Below are 21435 nucleotides of genomic sequence, written 5' to 3'. Positions count from 1 at the left end.
AATTCGCTGTTAGCATAGACGTTGTGCGTGTAAGCCCTTAGTTCTTCGATATCCAGAAGTGCCTTGTTGGTCTTAAGTGTTTGGAGAACTTCCATGTGAACTGCAAAAACAAAACAAGGCAAGGGGAGAGACACCCACAGCTTCCCCCTTCTCCGAAGCGGCAGCTTCTGCAGGACTTGTAATCTGCCTCCCCGCTCTCTCATCCTTCCTAAATTATTCCCAGGACTCTGGGGGCTTTAATCCTGTATACTTCTAAAGGGTCGCTTGCCTGATTCCCTTTGTGCTCTGGACGTTTTTGGCATGAGTTCATATTTAAACACAATAGGCAAAGCCTAGTGTTGCAGTCATGTTAGCAAAAGGCCATTAGCACAGAAGAAAAACATCCTGCGCCGCTCAAAGGAGTGGAATCGGCCCCCTCCCCTCCCTTCCCCTCCTTTCTGGGGACCTTCATCTGACATGATTGTTTTTCTTGCTCTGAAAACTGGAGCCCCGTCATTTCTCCGCCTCGCGCCAAGTTAAGCAGCCTGCCCGGAATGTCTTTTTCCCTCCTCGCCATCCTCTCGGTACCCAGCAGATTATTTGGACGGGACCCTCCCTCCGTCCCTCCTCCCCCATTCGCGGGGCCGGCTCCTCCGAGACCTCTGTGGACCCGCCGAGCGTAGCGCTGTGACCCTGCGGCTTGCTCGCTAGAAGCACTAAACTCGAGAGACCCACAACAGACGCACGTTTCTTCGCGAGCGCGAGACCCTTCCAGCCGGCTTCCGCGCACAACTTCTGTGGCAGCAAAACCCGGCCGGTGCCGACGGGATCGCGCCCTCAGCGCCTCCAGGCCCGCGTTTCCTACCCACGCTGAACGCTCTCGGCTTCATCGGCGCCGAACAATTAATACCTTCCCAGCCCAATTAGACGGGAGGCCACTTCCATTGGTCAGCCGCAATCCTTTCCCCCAGACTCTCATTTGCAATCAGCAACGTCGATCAATGTGCCTGAGCGCGCGCGCGCGTGTGTTTGTTTAACACCCCCTCTCCGCGCCCTCGCCGCGCGCTCCCTTTCGTCTCCGGCGTACGAGAGAAGCGCCGCTCCTGCTACAGGTAGTAGTGGTAGTAGTCCTCGCACCGCCGGAGACTTCGCAGCGCTTTCGCGGCGGCGGCGACGACGACGACGGGGGACCTGGGGCTGCGCGTTCCGCTGCTTCGGGCTTTGTTTTCGGAAAGGCAGAAAACTTTCCGGAGCTCCGCTCCACGGAGTTCCCCTTTGGGTCTTCCCAAGCAGCCACCCTCGAGGAGGAGGAGGAGACGCCCGCTACGATCCGAGGGGAGGCAGACGAACGGGCGCTTTGATCGGTTACCACCGCCGCCACTCGGTTGCTAACCAACCAGCCACCCGGTCCGCGCCGCGTCCTGCTCTGCCGGTCAGCAGGTTGCTGGCGAGGGCTGCGCGGGGCGGCGGAGGCGGCTTTGGCAAGTGGAAGCGCCGCAGGCGGGCTTGCTGATCGCGACCCGGGTGTTGTGTGTCTCCGTCCCTCCCCACTCCAGCCGAAGGGGAGGGGGAAGAGATGAGCCTCGCATTGTTCCCCTGGTAGGCGACTCCTCCCGGGCCATGGGCTCCTCGCCTTTGTTCCCCGCGTGAGCCAGCCCTTTCCGAGCGCCCCCTTCTCGGCACCCGAGGCCAAGCGAGGAACCCTGCCGGGGCGACATGGACGTGACCATTTCCGAACTCCTGGAGCTCCTTCTGCAGAGCCCCTTGGTGACCTGGGTGAGTTTGCAGGGCGGCCGCGCGCTGTTGTGCCAGTTGCTGGGGAGGGAAGGAGGCGCGGGCGGGCGGGCGGGCGGCGACGGAGCGCCTCTTCGCTTGGGCAGGCAGGCAGGCAGGCAGGCAGGCGCCGCGACGGGGAGAGAGAGACCTCGGCTGGCTGCGCCTCGTGGAGCACCTGGAAGGCCACCCAGGCAAACTGTCCGGAGTTTGGGGAGAGATGCGAGTTAGCAAGGGCTCCTCGGGCTACAAACATCGCGAATGTGCGCTTCTGCCTTTGTTAGCGTAGCTTTCCTCTTGCTTTCCGCGTGGAGACAAGTTGGTGGAGTTGAATTGTGTGCGCCTTGTGTTTGGGGAGGAGAGGAAATTTCAGCGGAAGTCGCTTAAAAAGCCACAACTAGAATTCTTGAAACCATAAGTTGCAGCAAATTGTGCCAGTTGCTAAGTTTGCCGAATCAAATTGAGAAAACACACACACACACACACACACACACACTGGTAACTGTGCTCTTGTTACGAATAGTACAGCCATTGTGTTCTGTGGAAAGGAGACATCCAATAAACGAGACTTTAATCTTCTGGAGTGAAGATTCTCTTCTGTTTTAAAGAATGCAGCATCTTGATCCCAGTGAGGTGTCAGAAGTTACTTAAAGGAGTGTGTGTGTGTGTGTGTATATATATCTTTTAAACTAAAAGTGCATGTGCACTGTAACCATTTAAGCTGCTTCAAATGTGACACTTGCTACACAGATAAGGCTTCTGCATAAGAAAAAGAGCATTCAAACCACATGTAGATCAAACATTACATTGGGTTACCATGGGTTACATTGTGTGTGTGCACACTCCCCCTCTCTCCCTGCGCTAGCAACCTCTTTAAAAGCCCTAATCAGCCATGGCTTCCTTCCCAGCCCTTCTGGTACACCCTGCGTCCACATGGTGAGGTATGTGGTGATTTTCCTGTGGTCTGTGTGCTACTTCCTATGCAGAAGTGCGATTCGTGTAAGAAATATGTTGCACTGTGCACAGGTATGGTTCTCAATACATATTCCTATCATGGGGTGGGAATTTCCTAACAAAAGGTAAGAACATTTTGCTTATGTTTGCTAACTACCTTTCCTGAGGTTGAAAGAGCAAGTGAACCTGCTTGTATCCAGAGGAGGAAACGTTTCTGAGGTCACCATCAGGACCTATTTTTGTCTGTGTGTTTTAAGATAAAAATTGTATCCTGGCAAAACATTGCTCAGGATGGGAGGAGCTTGCAGGAATAACTGCAAAGAAAGGAAGTTTTTTTTTTTTTAAAGGAAACCACCACTGTAGAAGAGTTGTAGAAGAATGCTCTTCCTATGTTTGACTCTCCTGTTGAAATCAGTGGGACTAAGAATGCTTAACCTGGACTGGATTGTGCCACAGTATTTAAAGTGTGGAAGGAAATGAAAGGGGCTGCCCTTAAAGCTGCTCCGGAAGCTGGAGCTAGTGCAGAATGCTGCAGCTCAACTGTTGTCTGGAGCTGCCCCTTTCCAGCATGTAACTCCTCTGCTGAGGGAACTGCACTGGCTGCCTATTCGCTATCGGGTCAAGTTTAAGGTTCTCGCACTTGTGTACTAAGCCCTAAACAACTTGGGACCAGGATACCTGAGAGAGCGCCTTCTCCCCTACCAACCTGCCTGGTCACTGAGGTCATCCGAGGGCCTGCTCCTGGTGGTTCCACATAGACCCACGTAGAGCCTTCAGCGTGCTAGCCCCCCTTGTATGGAATTCCTTGCCTCTGGAGGTCAGGAAGCGCCAACTTTGTATTCCTTTTGGCACCTCCTGAAAACATCATTGTTCCAGGAAGCATTTCCTTAATGACCAGCCACGGTTCACTTTTCATTTTGCTGCTTTTAAAAATCTATTTTAAGGTGTTTTCTTCTGTTTTTGTTTTATCTTGTACACCCATCCAAAATTTTGAATGGGGAGCGGTATATAAATAAAGACAATCTATTGCACCTTTCTGTCCTGACCAAGATCCTCCCCTCTCCTTGCCTCAAGTATTCCAACTTCACTATACAGTGTGACCTAGGCTGGGTTTGCACGTGCAACAGAATAACGTGGTAACACTGTACCGTACCACTTGAGGCTGCAGGTGGAATCTCTGCATTTTTTTATGCTCCCCTAAATAACTTCTCTGTAAATTGAAAACTACTGCAGCAGGGGGAAGGCTAGGTTAGAACTTTTCCCCTTGATGTGGTGTTTACATGTAGCGAGTACTTGCATAGAGCAGGATTTAGCAATGATCTCTTCTGCCTACAGTCTGACTATGGCCATGGCTAGACCAGGCCTATATCCCGGGATTGTCCTGGGATCATTCCTGTGCATCCAAATGACACACAGGGGATCCTGGGAGCATGCAGGGATGACCCCTCCATTTGTCTGGGATAATCCTTAGGTCTAGTTAAGGCCTGTGTAATTGTTCTATCATCTCATTTTGCAACACGCATAGTTCAGGCCTCCAAATCATCAGGAATGCTATTACAAAGTAATGAGAGAAAGCCACGTTTATCGTGCTTGTAGAAGAAGGCAGGCGTTTTGGTAATCTGGCCATGTTGTTTTGCTTATAGTGGCCAACAAGATGCTCAAGATTGACAAACAAGAACACTAATAATTACAACAACAACAATTTTTTCTTACCCGCCTCTCCCTCTGGATTGAGATGGGAAACAACATTGAATACAATAATACATAAAACTGATTAAAAACATAAAACCAATACATTATTAAAATCTTTTAAGATATCTTAAAATTCAACTGGCCTACTACAATCTGGTGCCCTCCAAATGGTTTGCACTGCAATTCCCATAATCCCTGACTGTTGGCCATCCTGGCTATGATTGATGGGAGTTTGTAGTCCAAAACACAGACCCTCATTTAGTTTACTGGTATGACTCCAGGTGTCTTGGGGTGAAGTGGAAAACTGTTTGTGTGTTTAATTTTTGAGATCATTTTCTAAAACAACTCTTCTTTCTGGCAGGTGAAAACGTTTGGACCATTAGGGAATGGTAACGAAGAAAAGCTCGCAATGTACATGGATCTAGTAGATGGAGTCTTCCTGAACAAAATAATGTTGCAAGTGTGAGTTATAATTAAAGGAATGAGTGGGGGACATGAGTTGGTGTTATGTTATGCATTTAGATTTGGTGGAATGAAAGCATTTGTATTGGAAATCAATGCCATTGACAGGACACCCTAGTTCCCAGGCTGGGTGGTGCTCGCCTTTTCCTCCTTTGAAAATGTCATCATGGTTCACCTCTGACGCATGATTGTCACAGAAACAGCCTTCCTCCAATGCTGCTATTGACAGATTTTCAAAGTGTATGTTAAGGGTGCAATCCTATGCATGTTTAGACAGAGAGAAAAAACTACAGTGATGGGAGTTGTGGAATTTTTTTTTTTTGCTAAACATGCATAGGATGGCATCCTAAATGTATTTTGGCCAAATTAAAAAAGGAAATAGTACGTTGCGATGCTGTGTCCCAGGGCTAGTTCCATTGAAATAAAAAGGAAGAAAAGAAAAATAGATTCCACATCTTAGCATTAGAGAACCTCCTTTACATGCACATGCTCTCAGGTTCAAATCCTGCCATCTCCAGTTAAAGGATCTCAAGGCACAAGGCTGGGAAAGGTCTCTGCCCGAGACCTTGGAATTGCCAATTGGTGTAGGCCTGCCTTACCTCAACCTGGGTCACTCTAGGTTGTTTGCACTACAACACCTAGCATTCCTGACCATTGGCATTGGTGGCTGGCCTGATGTGAATTGAAGGCCAAAGCATTTGGAAGGACCCAGGTTGGGGAAGGCCTGTGCAGAGAGTACTATGCTGGATTAGCTTGTGGTTGGTGTAAATTTATTTATTTATTTATTTATTTATTACATTTTTATACCGCCCAATAGCCGAAGCTCTCTGGGCGGTTCACAAAAATTAAAACCACAATAAAACAACCAACAGGTTAAAAGCACAATTACAAAATACAGTATAAAAAGCACAACCAGGATAAAACCAGGCAGCAAAATTGATATAAGATTAAAATACAGAGTTAAAACAGTAAAATTTAAATTTAAGTTAAAAGTAAGTGTTAAAATACTGAGAGAATAAAAAGGACTTCAGCTGGTGACGAAAGCAGTACAGTGTAGGCACCAAGCGGACCTCTCTGGGGAGCTCATTCCACAGCCGGGGTGGCACAGCGGAGAAAGCCCTCCTTCTAGTAGCCACCTGCCTCACTTCCTTTGGCAGGGGCTCATGGAGAAGGGCTCCTGTGGATGATCTTAAGGTCGGTAAAGTAGCTTTATGAGTATACAAGACCCAAGAAGTGCTTAGAACTTGAGAGGGGGGTCAGGTTGCCTTTAAAACATAAACACACACACACACACTTTATTTTTTTTAGACGTAGTACAACTCTTTTCTTTTGAAATGTGAAACTTTAATGTACTGTGCGTACATTACTAGAAGCTGCATATGATAAATCTATGTACAAATTGGACTAAATCTCACAAATCTGGCATGGGACTCTCGAGAAAAGAAGTTCACCTAAAATGGTAGTGGAGGGAGAGAGGGAGGGAGGGAGGAAACAGTGGTGTCTGTGAGAAATTTTAATTTGTGCATAAGTAATCTCTCCCGTCTTTTTTCTTTGAGCTCAGTTAAGCCTGACTTTGACCACATCCTTTCGTTTCACAGAGTTTGTGACATGATGAAACAGACCTGTTTCATGTGTGCTTCCTTTTAAACATTTAAAGAGGTCGTCAAAGTGGAATTGTTAAGTCTTCTGAGGCTTGCGTTTTGAAAAGATATAATTTTTTCTTTATGCAGTGGCTATCACCCAATGTAATCAGGTGTAAATGTTCACAGATTTCCACAGATACAAAGTTAAGACAAATGTGAGGCGTGTTAAACATGGTGACTGTTGAAATGCTGCAGCACAGCTGGCTCTCCCCCCCCCCCCTAGTAAGTTTTTTTTTTAAAAAAATAGGGTGTGTTGGCAGTGTGCCAAGTTTTGCCTCGGGATCAGTGAAACTAAAATCTTTCTCCAGAAAGGTTGGGTCTGTTAAACAAGAAGCCAGAATGATGGCATTTGTGTACATCCAGGCTAGCTGTGCTGCAAAGGTGGTCATGGCTACTGCCCAAGACTTTCCACTTTTCTGACTAGGCATTCAGATTCCGCAAAGCACATAGTGCTTTGCCTGTAAATCACAGAAGCCCCCCACAACCATCCCAAACGGTTGTTTTCTGCTTCACGGAGCTTTCAAAGAAGAATGCAAATGTGTTTCCAATGTAGACTCATCAATTCTTCAGTCCTGGTGTAAAACTGTTCTTTAAGCATTTGGCTTGGTACCTTCTTGTGCTGACGCCTGCCAAATTTGATCGTATATTTTCTGACTTGTTGAGTTAATATGGGTTCTCTTGGCAGATGATCATTCTCCTTACTTCCTGTGTTGACCATTGATGCATTAAATAGCAAAGCCCCTTCTATTAAATTATCTGAATGCTGCTGCATATTTTTCTTGCCAATCTCACGTGACATTAAGTGTGTCCATTGTCATGTTCAATGGAATTGGTAGAACACAAACCACGTGCTTGTGTAACTTTACACCTAGATGCCATCTTGATGAATTGGGTTTGGATTTTTATGTTTCCTTGTGATTGCAGCTAACTTCAAGATATAGCAAAACTGTGTTACGAAAAACAGGATATAGAGAAGGTGATATTATTAGTAGGACTACTGTTACTGCTTTGCATAAGAGCTCATGCGTTTTGGGTCTTGAAACTGGGTTCAGAAACTGCCTCTGCTATTGAGCAAGCTGTGCTTTATTTTTATTTTTTTATCATTGCTTCCCTTTCTGTAAGAAGTTTTCATAGTCATCCATACTGTATTGGGAAGAAGAAATTGGTTCCTGTTTCACCATTTTAGTTGGAAAGGCCCTAAGAGTAACTGTGTTTGATGAGGTCTACAACTGTACATGGACTTGAACCAAGATATTGTCTGGTTCACACATAATGCTAACCCATGGTTTATTTAATCCATGGTTTGCTACATTAATCAGGTTTGCCTGACAGACCATCAAGCAAACTATGGTTTGTTTTCTCAATCCCTGGGTTCTCTGTTTACTTCCTCCTTCAGCTGTTCTCTCTTTGTATCCCAAATGCCTTTGCAATGACAATCCATGGTTTAAACTATCTAGAGTTCACAACCCAACAACAAAACATGGGTTCTTCTTCTGGGTTGGTTGTTGTTAGCAAGCCATGGTTTGTTATCATGGCCACATTCAAACACCACAACAACCCAGAATTCAGCAACCCATACCATGGCTTAGTACTATGTGCGAACCAGGCTACTAGCTTTCAAACTGAAACCGAATAAATGTTTTGATGAAAGATCCAAGTGTGGCATGTGCATCTCATTATGTTATTTAAGTTGTTGTATTACATAAGATTTAAGGTTGCACTTCATTGCATTTAAAAAAAGCACAGTAGATGGTTTGTTCAGCATGAATTAATCTGCTACATTTAGATTCTTGGCCTGTGGGTGGCGAAGTGATGACTTGGTAGTTAGACAACAGGGCTGCCTGTCTGAACATGGTGCAGATCTGACTGATGAACTTCTTTCCCTGCAGTACACATAGCTTTTGTTGTTTGTGTTTGAAATTTTGTGATTTATTTATTTATTACATTTATTTCCTGCCTTCCCTCCAAGGAGGCCAAGGGCATGTACATTCTTCTTCCCTCCTCTTCCTCCTCCTCCTCCACATTTTATTTTCACACCAACCCTGTGAGGAAGGTTAGACTGAGAATGAATAACTGGGCCAAATTCACCCAGTGAGCTTCCATGGCTGAGTGGGGACTTGAACCTGGGCCTCCCGAGTATTAGTCCAGCACTCTAACCACATGATTCAAAGCCGCCTTGAGAGGGCTTAAAGGCAGCCTATTCAATTTTCCTTAAAGGAAGTATATGCAATTTTAAAATCAATTAAAACAAAAGAGGTGACTACTTAGATGAGTTTCTTATGTAAGCTCTAGAGCAGGTGTAGGCAGCTTGTGTCCCTCCAGATGTTTTGGCCTACAACTCCCATCAGCTGTAGCCAGCATAGCTAGTGTTGATGGATGATGGGAGTTATAGGCCAAAACATTTAGGGGGTGAGAAGTTGCCCATCCCTAGAATAGGACAGACTTCCCCAATTTTGGGTCTCCGGATGTTTTTGGACTACAATTCCATCATCTTTGACCATTGGCCACACTGACTGGGGTGATGGGAAGTGAAGTCCGAAAACATTTGTATTTGCACCTGGGGACCCAGGAGTGGAGAAGGCTTCTGTAGGGATTGTGTAAACTTCAGTACCTTTGATGATCTCAGTATCTTTCATGGGCTTTGAGCAGAGTTTTCACCCCTTAATGCAATAGCAAACTTACGTTATGTTTCATGACAGTAAACTTATGTCAGCACACTCCTTATTCCCTGGGTGGGACTGGGGAACTAAACAGATGTTATTTTAAATCTGTATCTAACAGCTGCATCTCTTTTTCATTTTTACTCTAGCTGATCTGGACCCTTTGGTAAGAATAGGGGGGCCTTTGAGATTTGGATTACCTATTGTACAGTAAAAAGTAGTGGGGAGAAAGACATAGCTGCTAGATACAGATTTAAAGTAATGTCTGTTTTGGCCCACATTTCAATATCTTTATCTCTTGCATTTAGCTTGGGGAGTTATTTTAGCTTATTTACGTAACCTGCCAGAACTTAACACTTTTTGTCCCTTTCCCCTCTGAGATAATTTTATGGGTAGGTTAGACTGGGGTGCAAATTGTGGTTGGTCATGAGGTGCACAAGTACAGTAATAACCCTGTTCATGAGCTGGGCTCTTCCTGTGGATTGCCCTACTTTGACAATTGTTCCCCAGACTCCTGTCATCACGTCTGAGCTTTTAGTTGATTTATGGTTGTTTTAATGTCCTATGAATTGGCTGAGTATAGTAGGGTGTTTTTTTGCTGCATTTTGCTTTGTTGTGATGGTTTATGTGGGGTTTTAAATGCTTGTAAATATTAGGATTATTTATTTCTTAGGAAAAGAAGTCAATACATTTTATAAATAACTGGATGATTAAGCATATTTATCTAGCAAATAAAGCTACTGAAATACCTGGGCTCAGAGTAGATAAATAGTCAGAAACAAACCTCTACTCAGCTGCCATGACCTGCATAGTTAACATTAAAATTAGCTGGTTTGTTTTAGTAGATGATTCTCTAACCCCAGCATAAATTCAGATGTATTAGTTGTTTTAGACTAGCCTTCCTCAACTGGGTTCCCTGAAGCATGTGTTGGACTACAACATTCATTGGCCCCAGCCAGTGGCTGTGCATGCTGGGGTGATGGGGATTGTAATACAGCACATCAGGGGAAGGTTGTCATAGACAGCCTTTCAACATAAGCACACAACATGTCCTTTATGTAAGTATTTGTGCCAGGTAATACACAACCTTTAAGGTAGTCTGCTATAAAGATATTAATCAATTTGGCAGTTTCGATTTTAATAATAAGCAACCTGCAACTCATCTGAACCCATATGTTGAGTATTGGCCACATCTGTGGTGCTGCACAAATAAATGTTTTATTTTCTGGTTAATTAACAAAAGACAGTGTGGGGTAGTGGTTAGAGTGTTGGACTGGGACTTGGGAGATCTGGGTTCTAGTCCCCCCCCCACTCAGCCATGAAGCTCACTGGGTGAGTTTGGGGCAGTAAATGACTGTGAGCCTGACCTAGCTCAGGATTTTTGTAAGGATTAAATGGAGAGGAGGAGGACCATGTGAACTACCTTGGGTTCCTTACAAGAGGAAAAAAGGTGGGATATAAATGTAATCATAAATAAATACTCCTGTTGTGGTAGTTTATACACCTTTTCTGAGTTCCGTGGGTCTACTTTAGTTGGCAGCAACCTATGTTGTCCATTTAAGAGCAAACATTCGGTGCCTTACATTGTGTTACTTCAGGATCTGTTGGAAATTCACACCCATGCTATAAAAACTGAACTTTCCCTTTCTCTTCCCTTTCCCCAACAATGTAGTTCAGTAAACAAGGTTCTCAGGTTACTGGTGACAGCTTTGTCCTTGCTTTATGCCTTGGAGCAGCCTTCCCCAACCTGGTGCCCAACAGATGTACTGGACTGCAACTCCCATAGTGCCCAACCAGCAATTGCCATGCTGGATGGAAATGATGGGAGTTGCAGTCCACCATAACTGCCTTGGAACGCCAAAGCACCCGATGAAATACTGAGAAATACTCTTTCTCAGAGACTCCGTCTGCTAGGTATTTGCATAGGGAGAAGTTATTCTTCTTCCTAAAATGCTAGAACTTCTGCTGAAACTCACTTCCAGTAGAATCAGAACAATGAAAAGGAAGTTGTTCTTTACATCAGGCCTGGCATCAGTACAGTGGAGCACTTGTTGCGGCTGTAGCTCTCGGGCAGGGCCACCAGGGCTGACGTCTCACTGGTCCCACGCATGGCACCTGCACTGGCTCACTCACCAGCTTACCCAACAATATCCTTTTAAAGCATCACTAACAGGTGAGCCTGCAAGCACAAGGTTGGCGGCTTCCCCTACCCCCTCGTGTTTGCTCGTGGGCTTACCCAGCAGCACTTCCATAGAGGTACTGCTGCCACTTGGTGAGCTCATTCATGCCAGGGAGGGGGTGCCCAGGTGTAACAGTACTGGAAGGCTAGATGAGGGCAGCCCCCCCCCCCCCCAACAAAAGCTGGACCTGGGCCTACTTCACAGATGCATAAATTATAAATTGATCGCTGCAAGATGTAGTATTGAGCCACTAGCCTGGATGGCTGTAAAAGGGTTTGGACAAATTCATGGAGATTAATCCTAGTAAAGAGAGTCCCACTTCTGAACAAAACATATTGGTTCCCTCGTAGCAACCTGGTTTCAGCTTTGTTTAGAAGCTGTGAAGTTTAGTCATTTGTCTCTAGTTATCCTTGTTAGGTGGGATCTGTTTTGTTGTTACTGTTTCTACCAGAAGAAGAAACAAATATGTTTTGCCTATGTCAGAGAGCAGGCATTGTGTTTCCTTAACCCTGGTTGAGGGGGACTAGTTGTATGGCCACTCCATCCAGTGAATGGTTTATGTCAGCCTTTCTCAGCTGGGTGCCCTTCAGATGTATTAGATTACACCTCCCATTATCTCTGGCCAGTATGATGGGAGTTGTAGTCCAACATGTATGGAGGGCGCCAAGGTATCAGAGGCTGGCATTGTGACATCTGTATGTGATGAAAGAGGAAATATAAGAATAGCTGTGAATTTTTGATGCTCTCTTGTCTACAAGCAAAGATATTTGTCTGCAAGCTAGTCTGTCCAGAATATTTCAAAAGGAGCAAAGACGGGATGACTCTCTCTCCACTCTGGTTGTGCATTTCCTGGAGGTCTCTGTTTAGATGGTGTTGGAGAGAAGGTGCTAGATTTTTCTCTGGTCTGAGCTGTCCAGGCAATTGTTACATTTTCATGTGAGGGATGTAGTTATCCACTCAGACTGAACCAAACAACAGCAGGCAAATAGACGCCCGTAAGGCAATCTTCTTCTGTCCCATCTGTATTTCATAGACATCTCTCGTTTGCTCGTCTCTATCCTTAATATTTTATAAACGGCTCCCAGGTGGCAGGCTGGAAAAGAAGCAACCCTCCTTCATTGTTTCAGGGGAACGGGCTGTTAAACTCCCCTGGTATAACAAATTCAATTATTTGTCTTTATGAACTCTGTGCATCTTTGACATTATTCACAAGTAATGAAGGCAAATCATGGGTTAAGTAACCCACGGTTTGTAAGAATGTGTGCTGTATTCACAAACTGCTCCACGTTTTCAGCAACAACCTACAAATGCTGTATTAACCCATGAACAACCCAAAGTGCCTGGGGTTGGTCGTCACGAGATTCGTAGGCTGTTACTGGGAACTGGAAGTGGCTCTCACAAAGTATGCATTCCCAGAATTCAGTGCCATTATGTGTAAACAGCCCTATAGTCTCCTTACTGGTCTCATTGGGTCAGTAAAATATTTGTGAATTAGATAGAAGATGGTTGGTTGATGGTAAACACTGGTGAAAGTGTCATCAAACATGCATAACCATTCTTGCATTCGTTTCCCAGTGCTCCCCGTGTAAATTCCCTATGCTATTCTCTGTTGTGGCCATGGAAATGTTTTTCAGGCATTGATAATGCTGGGAGTTTCATGTAACACCTGTTGTGTAGCATGGGCAAAGTGTGTACATTTATTTTTTGAGAGAGACAGCAATAGCCATGTAGGTCCCTCTTAACAAGGGCAACTGGAGAGCAATGACTCAACTGTATAGCCTCCAATTAATGCTGAAACCAGGATGTTATATGGTCACCATCTGTTCATCACCAGGTGAGACAGACATGTTTTCAACTGCCCAAGACCAAACCACTATGAACGCCATGTTACAGGCCAGACCTCAAATCTACTTTTGTGCTTGGCACAATATGACTCAGCTGTTGCTGCTCAACAGTTGCTGCAGAAGAAGAAATTCTGAAGTGGGTAAGATGATAAGCAAATTATAATTTGAAAAGATTGAGGGATGTTAAATGTTCTGAAGTTCCTAATGCAGTAGAACAGCCTTACCCAACCTTGTGCCCTCCAGGTCTTTTGGACTACAGCTCCCATCAGCCTCAGACAGCATAGCCAATGATCAAGGATGGGTAGTTTATTTATTGCTGAAATGTATAAACCGCCCTTCATCCACAATGTATCCCAGGGTGGTGTACACAATATTAAAATAATAAAAAAATCCCAATATAAAAACCATAGAATTACACATTAAAAGACAAATTAAAACAGCAACCCTTCAACCAGCAAGCAAAACAAAAACATAACAATCACTTCCGTTTTAAAAAATAAAATGTTAAATTGTAGAATTCTAAAAAAAAAAAATGGTTAGAAAAAAAGAAAGGTTTTAATTTAGCATTGAAAAGAAAGCAAAGTTTGAGCTGATCATATCCACTTTGGGAAGGTACTTCAAACACGGAGAAGGTCCTTTCCTTTGTAAATGCTTAATGTATGTCTCCCACTGATGGAATTCAGAGAACGGCCTCTAAAGATCTTAGTGAACAGGCAGGATAATAATAATAGTAATAATATATATATTTACTACCTGCCTCTCCCTTTGGATTGAGGCAGGGAACAACATTAGTACAACAAATCAACACATCTTAAAAATTCTTGATTTCACATTCATCTGGGTAGGCCTGCTGGAAAAGGCTAGTATGAAAGGTGGCAGTTCTTCAGGTATTTAGGCCTCAAGCCATTTAGGGCTTCAAACGTGATAATCAGTAGTGAATAGAGAATCCTTCGATGAACCAGTCAAAATCCTAGTTCCACATGTCTGGAGGACACCAATACAATAGAACATTGTTTCTCTGGAGAATCTAGAGGTATCTTGGAAGCTTATGAGGGTCCCTGAGTGTGAAAATCAGTGACGTTTGGGCAAACTTGCTCAATGACACTGCTCTTCTGCCCTAGCAGTATGCAGCTACAGGACAATATTGGCTTTGTTCTGGGTTCCACTCTTGGTTCTTGTGAGGCAGTGGTGAGAACTGGCTACTGCCCTGCGTGAACTGACTTTGCGTCCTGTTTATTTTATTTTCTGTACACAAGAGTTCTCGAGGTGGCTAAAACATGCCCCAGAATGCTGTGTGTCAAACATCCTCAGCAAATGGGTCAATGTGTGGAAAGGGTTTCCTGAAATAGTGTACAGACTTACTTGAACACTTACCTAAGCTTGGGTAGAAGCTCTTTGAACAAAACCCATTACCGTATCTGTTTGGTATTTCAGTTAATCTTGGCATTTTTAGCATAAAGTTTAGTCATGAGCTTGTTTTTCCATCATATTCTTTCCAGGACTTTGCACTGTGATATAATTACAAGCAATAGAAAATCAGCCATCGGAAGTCATTTATCTTTCATGGTGGTAGTAATTCTGCTGTAGGTGCCAAACATGCTAAATCAGTTCGGTTTTTTTTCTTTCTCCTCCTCCCTCTGACTCAGGGCAGTGAGCTCTGTTTAATAGCCAGAAGAGCCTATTCATGCACACAGAATTTGGAAAGGTGAATAACTCTTTGAAACATATTGTCCAGCTTTCTCCAAGTTCAGCACCTTTCATTTGGCTTCTAGAATTACAAAAGTGTACCGGACGCACAACACAACAGGCTTGTAACCCTGAAAATTTAGATGGGGTTGTGCTTGTTGCTCAGAGTTCAAGGAGATCTGTCTGGGAGATCTGAAGTTCAGATCTTCTAAAGTGGAGAGAAATACACACAGACTAAAATTTTAGTCCATGGAACACATGGCTATGTTGGTAAATGTGCCAGAGGGTGTGTCTACATGTCATTTGCACATGTGCAAATGGTGGTAATTGGTCATTTTTTTATAAAAAATCGTGAAAACAGAGCTACCACACTTTCTCCTGTATTGATAGATTAGTACAGCCTCGCCTGGGTCCCTTCAGAAGTTTTGGACTGCAACTCCATTAATTCGCAGCCAGTCCTACACATCTGGAGGGAACTAGGTTGTGGAAGGTTGCATTAGCAGAGGCTACTAGATGTTTTCTGTTATACAGAGAGGGGGCAACTAAGACTCCCTTGGCAGGGAGTTCTAAATCTGGTGAATGACCACCAAGAAGGCACTCTGTTGTATGCCCACTATGCCTATGATGATGGTGGGACCAAGTATCATTGCTGCTCATCGATGTGTTGTTGGTTACTCCAATCCAAATTTAATTATCTTCTTTATTTGGTTGAAAGTTTACTGTGGATGCTACCCCAAAACAGTTCCCTCACTGAGGCTTGGCCTGTTCCTGTGATTCGTTCTGGCTGAGAAATGGTATTGTAGCATACTCTTATTTGTGATTGAAGCTGGTGTTTTATACCCAAATTTTCACATTTTAAAATCTCTCTCTCTCTCTCTCTCTCTCTCTCTCTCTCTCTCTCTCTCTCTCTCTCTCTCTCTCTCAATCTGTGTGTGTGTGTGTGTGTGTGTGTATATATATATATATATATATATATATAGAGAGAGAGAGAGAGAGAGAGAGAGAGAGAGAGAGAGAGAGAGAGAGGTTTTTAAATCTCTAAAGGGCCAGGATCTCTTCTCTATCGTCCCAGTGTACAGGACACGGAATAATGGGCTCAAGTTACCGGAAGCCAGATTCCGAATGGACATCAGGAAAAACTCCCTGATTGTCAGAGCAGTATGGCAATGGAACCAATTACCTTGGGAGGTTGTGGGCTCTCTCACACTAGAAGACTTCAAGATGCAGCTGAACAGCCATCTTTCAGTTAAACTTTAAGGTGGATTCCTGCATTGAGCAGGGGGTTGGACTCGATAGCCTTATAGGCCCCTTCCAACTCTACTATTCTATGATTATAATTCTAAATTTTTAAATCTATAAATTTACAGACTGGATACGCTACTGGTGGTCATTTGTTTTGTTTTGGAACAGCCCCAAACAGCTACTTCCTTTGTGATAAATCCCCTCATTGCATAGGGGTGTCTGTGCCAGATGATGGGATGAACGTGTTCATTGGAAATAAAGTTCTTTGTAGTGACCTGCAGACTTCACAATAAGCTGCCTTGTCATGTGGCCACTATTCACAGCGGTGTGTGGGGGTGTGTGTGTGAGAGAGAGAGTCTGTCAAAATTTCTTCTGAGGATTGTGTTGAATGTATTCACAGCAGCTTAATGGAAATGCACAAGAATAATAGAATAGTAGAGTTGGAAGGGGCCTATAAGGCCATCAAGTCCAGTTCCCTGGTCAATGCATGATTATTCCGTATTCTACACTCTGGGGTGATGGGGAAGAGATCCTGGCCCTCTGTGTGACAACCTTTCAGTGTTGGACTGGGAGACAGGAAATCTGGGTTCTAGTCCTCACTCAGCCATGGAAACCCACTAGGTGACTTTGGTCCAGTTACAGATTCTCAGCACAACCTACCTCACAGGGTTGTTGTTGTGAGGATAAAATAGTGAGGAGGAGGATTATGTACACTGCCTTGGGTTCCTTGGAGGAAAAAAAGGCAGGATATAAATGCAACAAGGGAGAGGGCCTTTTCAGTGGTGGCCCCCCAATTATGGAACCATCTCCCCAGTGAGTCTCGCTTGGCACCAACATTGTTATCTTTTCGGCGCCAGGTCAAGAATTTTCTCCCAGGCATCTAACAGCATATGTTGAATTTTAACTGGCCCAGAATAGTTGTTTTAAATGGATATTAACTAACCTGTTTTTCTGCTTTTTATGGTTTTAAATTTTGTATATCGGTTTTAATGTTCAATGTTTTAATCTTTGTAAACCGCCCAGAGAGCTTTGGCTATGGGGCGGTATATAAATGTAATAATAAAAAAATAACTATTTGAAGAGTGCTACTATGACTCCCCCTCAGTCTTCTCTTTTCAAGGCTAAATATGCCCAGTTCTTTCAGTCTCTCCTCCTAGAGCTTTGTTTCCAGAACTGGATCATCCTCTTTGCCCTCCTCTGAACCCCCTCCAGCTTGTTTCTCATTTAATTGCCCATTAACACCTTAATTGAATTTTCTCAACAACCTCTCAGTAGCTTAATAAATACATAATGGTGACCGTAGAATTCAGTCAGTCATGTTGTAAACGGTTGCCAAATCATGATGCAGAACTGGAGACTGGAAAATGTGCTAGCAGATCTTAAAATGAATTTGATGTTGCTTTTAAAAGTAACACCACTTAACTCCCTTTGAAGAGTTTTTGACATAAACCATGTACTTCCATGGAAGACTTCGCTTTGGTGAGATGGTAACTAATTTTTTTTTAATGCAAATCCCGTTTTTAAGAAGAGGGATGAATGTTTTGGATCTTGCTACTCCATCGATTGTGTTATTCTTACTACTAATTTGCAAAAATCCAGAAACAACATTTGGACCTTAGAATTGAATTGTAGAAAAGGATGGTCAAATGAGGGTGAGGAGGATGGGGGGAATTGGTAGCAATAAGATACAATATAATGTGACATTAATAAGAATATGTTTATATAAACACAACTATGAAGCAGTATTTGAAGGTCAGAGTCTCCTGTTGTCATTTGTTGTTTAGGCCTTTGTGGCTGGGGTCCCTGCGGGCAGGGAAGATATTTAGCCCCACCTCAATAGTCTCCCACTGTTGAAAAAATGGCTGGCTGGCAGTTACTCCTAGGGGAGGGAAGTAAAGCCCAACTGGAAATGGAAACGGGATGGTCCAACCTCCACTGACAAGGATAACTAGGAGCCAGAGCAATTTAGCCCTTCTGAACTTTCCTAGGGTTCTTTCCGAAGCTTTTCCAGTTGGTATGGGGGAAGCAGATTTTACCTCTTCTAAGGCAGCCTTCCCCAAACAGTCACCCTTCAGACGTGTTGGACTACAATTGCATGTTGTAGCATGTTGTAGTCAACACACATGGAAGATGCCAGGTTGGGAGGAGGCTGTTTTAAGGGCTTTGATGCCACATTTGTTTTGCGAAAAGCTAAGAGGGGGAGATTTAGCAATTAGGCCTTGCCCTACTCATAGAATCATAGAATAGTAGAGTTGGAAGGAGCCTATAAGGCCACTGAGTCCAACCCCCTGCTCAGTGCAGGAATCCACCCTAAAGCATCCCTGATAGATGGTTGTCCAGCTGCCTCTTGAATCCCTCTAGTCTAGGAGAGCCCACAACCTCCCTAGGTAACTGGTTCCATTGTTGTACTGCTCTAACAGTGAGGAAGTTTTTTCTGATGTCCAGCCAGAATCTGGCTTCCTATAACTTGAGCCCATTATTCCGTATCCTGCACTCTGGGATGATCAAGAAGAGATCCTGGCCCTCCTCTGTGTGATAACCTTTTAAGTATTTGAAGAGTGCTATCATGTGCTATCATACTCACTGCATTGTCTATGGTAACTGCCTCACCATCCCTCTTCTTCCCCCTCTGCCCCATCAAACTTCACAATCCTTTGTTGCCCAGAGTTAATAAAGGTACTATATCTGAGTGAAAAGAGAAGCTGCAAACCTTGAGTGGATGAGAATCAGGAGTCTAATTCTCTTGCTTCAAGGCCAAACCATGCCTTTTGTAATGGAGGCAATTTAACAGGCCAAAGTCTGACAACCTAGAATCGAAACCCTTTGGGTAGTAATCTTTCCCAGACATCTTTGAAAGCCTCAAGCTTTTGCTTTTGCCGTCACCTGCTGTAATTTTAAAAATTATTATTATGCATCTGATCTCCGCCTTGTTGATGAATCGGATTAAGCTCCTTGTAATGAGAGCTTTTCTTTTGTTTGTGAGCAGCTGTGTGGGCTTCTTGCTCGCGTCTGCATACCTAACACATGCTGTTCAGGAACTGTGTTGGGGAAAGACAGTGGGCAAATTCCACCAGTTGGCAGACCAGGGCACTGGATATTCTTTCCCTCCCTACATCTCAGTCCTCAACATGGCTTCTAACATATCTGTGATCACTTGGTGGGCCTGCATTTGAAAAAGGCTGGAATTGTTTGTGTGGATGGAGAATGTGTTGTGTAAATTAGCCCTAAACTGCTAAGTCTTGTGTACTGGTGAGTGGCTTGGAGCAAGAAACTACTTGACATACAACAGTAGATAAGTGATCTCTTTCTTACAACAGTTTTATACAATTGAGGTTTACATACAGTAGAACAGCTTGCTAGTTTGCTTTAAGGTAGAAAAAATTCCTTGACTTAATTAAGAAATATTGAAGCAAGGACTACTTAGGTGTTTGCCTTTGTAACACCCTTCATTGTCAGTACCTTTATTACATAATTGCTGGTGCTGTTATGCATAGTACATATAGTTAGCTGGGGGCTGTACATAACAAATAGTTTCTGTCTTGTTTACACAGGAAGTAGAAAGAATCTTCTGGTAGTAGAATGGACTACCATTCCTGAAAGTGGGAAACGAGCACGATTCTGACGTCTCATGTTTTGTTGTGGTTTTGTTTTTAGGAATAGTGGGTTTGTTGATGATTTAAAAATAGCACACCTCATGTTGTAGTCTGGAGTAGCACAGTTCATGCTACCCGCTCATTCTCCTGCACATGAAGACCGGGCCTTCCTGGATAACATGAGTGGGATGGTGCTGTTGTACTCATGTCCTGCTCATGGGTTTCCTATGGGCAGCTGGTTGGCCACTGTGTGGACAGAATGCTGGACTAGATGGATGTTTGGTCTGATCCAGCGTGGCTTTTCTTATGTTCTTATTTTGGGTATAAGGACTATTGTACAAATTGTTCAGAATGAAATGGTCAAATTTGGACTGCAAGACTTCAGTTTGCAGATGGGAGGTTGCATTTTGGAATGTTAAAATGCCCTATTTGTAGTGAAACGAGCACCTTTTAGTCTGAAGTTTTAGTTCTTTCCATACATGTGTGTAATATATATTGCTATCTGAGGGGGAATATTTAGGATATGCAATACTGGCCCTACTGTCTGAAGTAAAATCCAGAATTCTAACATCTTGTTCTGTGCAACTTGAAGAGTGACTTTGTGAGGGCAAAGAACTTAGGGATTTATGGTTTCAGAGTGAAATAGGGTGAACTGAGTGGCAGCCAAAGGAGCAAGTGACATTGAGGGGGTGCTCAGGAAAGAGTGTGTTTTAATAATTGTTAAATTCCTATATTCTTTTAACTTTTCTAAAACTCTGGTTTCCTCTTATAGAGATCCACGGCCAACAAACCAGCGTGTCAATGAACCTGTCAACAATGATATCAACCTCCGGATTCAAAACCTCACTATCTTGGTCAGAAACATCAAGACCTATTATCAGGTATACCTTTTGTACTTTTATATTGGAGATACACAATAATTTAATTGCTTTTGGTGTGTGTGTGTGTGTGTGTGAGAGAGAGAGAGAGAGAGAGAGAGAGAGAGAGAGAGACTTGCCACAGGAAATAGACAGGAAGCTGTGTTTGCTGAAATATTTTCAGTTAATGCTCTGTTCCTTGAAACACATTAGAAGTTCTGTATGTGTGTTTTAAAGGGGAAATGTATTTAATTTTAGGTAACTCCTCAAATTCCTATGCATCATGTGTAGGAATGGTGTTGGGTAGATTGTGTAAACTGTCCGTAGATAACAATGGAAATTACAGTGAATGTGATAAAGTGAGTTACTTTCAAGCTATGGCTTTTTGTGTGCAAAACGGTTGCTAGCAACATTGCTGTATTGGCTTATTAAAACCAAAGAATTTCACATCTTAGCATCTAGCATTCACCAATAAGAAGTGATTTCCTGTGACACACTCTTCCTAGTTACCTTACTCTTCTCTGACTTGCATTCAGTTTGCAATGCACACAAAACTATATATGGGCAGGAGAAGAATTGCCTTGACAGTAACTCAAGAACATGATCAGCTATGCGTGCCCTCATGAAGCCTTTTGCTTTGTTTAACCTGGGTTACTGGTCCTTTTGAAAGACACATTCAAAATGAAGGTCATCCCGGCACTTATTTTTTAAGAGGACTTCTGGTTCCTATTCTTCAAGAATGCTTTGACAAAATAGATAATCTCTAAGATAGTTTTTTAAATCAGTACTGAATGTCAAGTCTAAAATAGAATATACGCAAGTAACTTCTTCTGGATGAAGGTGGATTTGACATATTAAAGTTAATAGTGT

General features: G+C 43.6%; 1 protein-coding gene across 1 annotated transcript in view; it reads left to right on the top strand.

Moving 5' to 3' along the window:
* Positions 1-1520: 1520 nt before the first annotated feature.
* The window catches only part of CCDC88C (coiled-coil domain containing 88C), a 117093-nt gene continuing 97178 nt past the window's right edge, over positions 1521-21435 (top strand). The window contains exons 1-3 of the mRNA XM_063117962.1: positions 1521-1755; positions 4760-4860; positions 20481-20589. Of these exons, the coding sequence (XP_062974032.1) occupies positions 1696-1755; positions 4760-4860; positions 20481-20589 (270 nt within the window). The 5' untranslated portion in view covers positions 1521-1695. The remainder of the gene's footprint in view (positions 1756-4759; positions 4861-20480; positions 20590-21435) is intronic.

This window comes from Elgaria multicarinata, chromosome 2 (genome assembly GCF_023053635.1).
Source record: "Elgaria multicarinata webbii isolate HBS135686 ecotype San Diego chromosome 2, rElgMul1.1.pri, whole genome shotgun sequence".
Taxonomy (NCBI): domain Eukaryota; kingdom Metazoa; phylum Chordata; class Lepidosauria; order Squamata; family Anguidae; genus Elgaria; species Elgaria multicarinata.
Note: the sequence above shows the minus strand (reverse complement) of the source record. Positions and strands in the feature narration are given on the sequence as shown.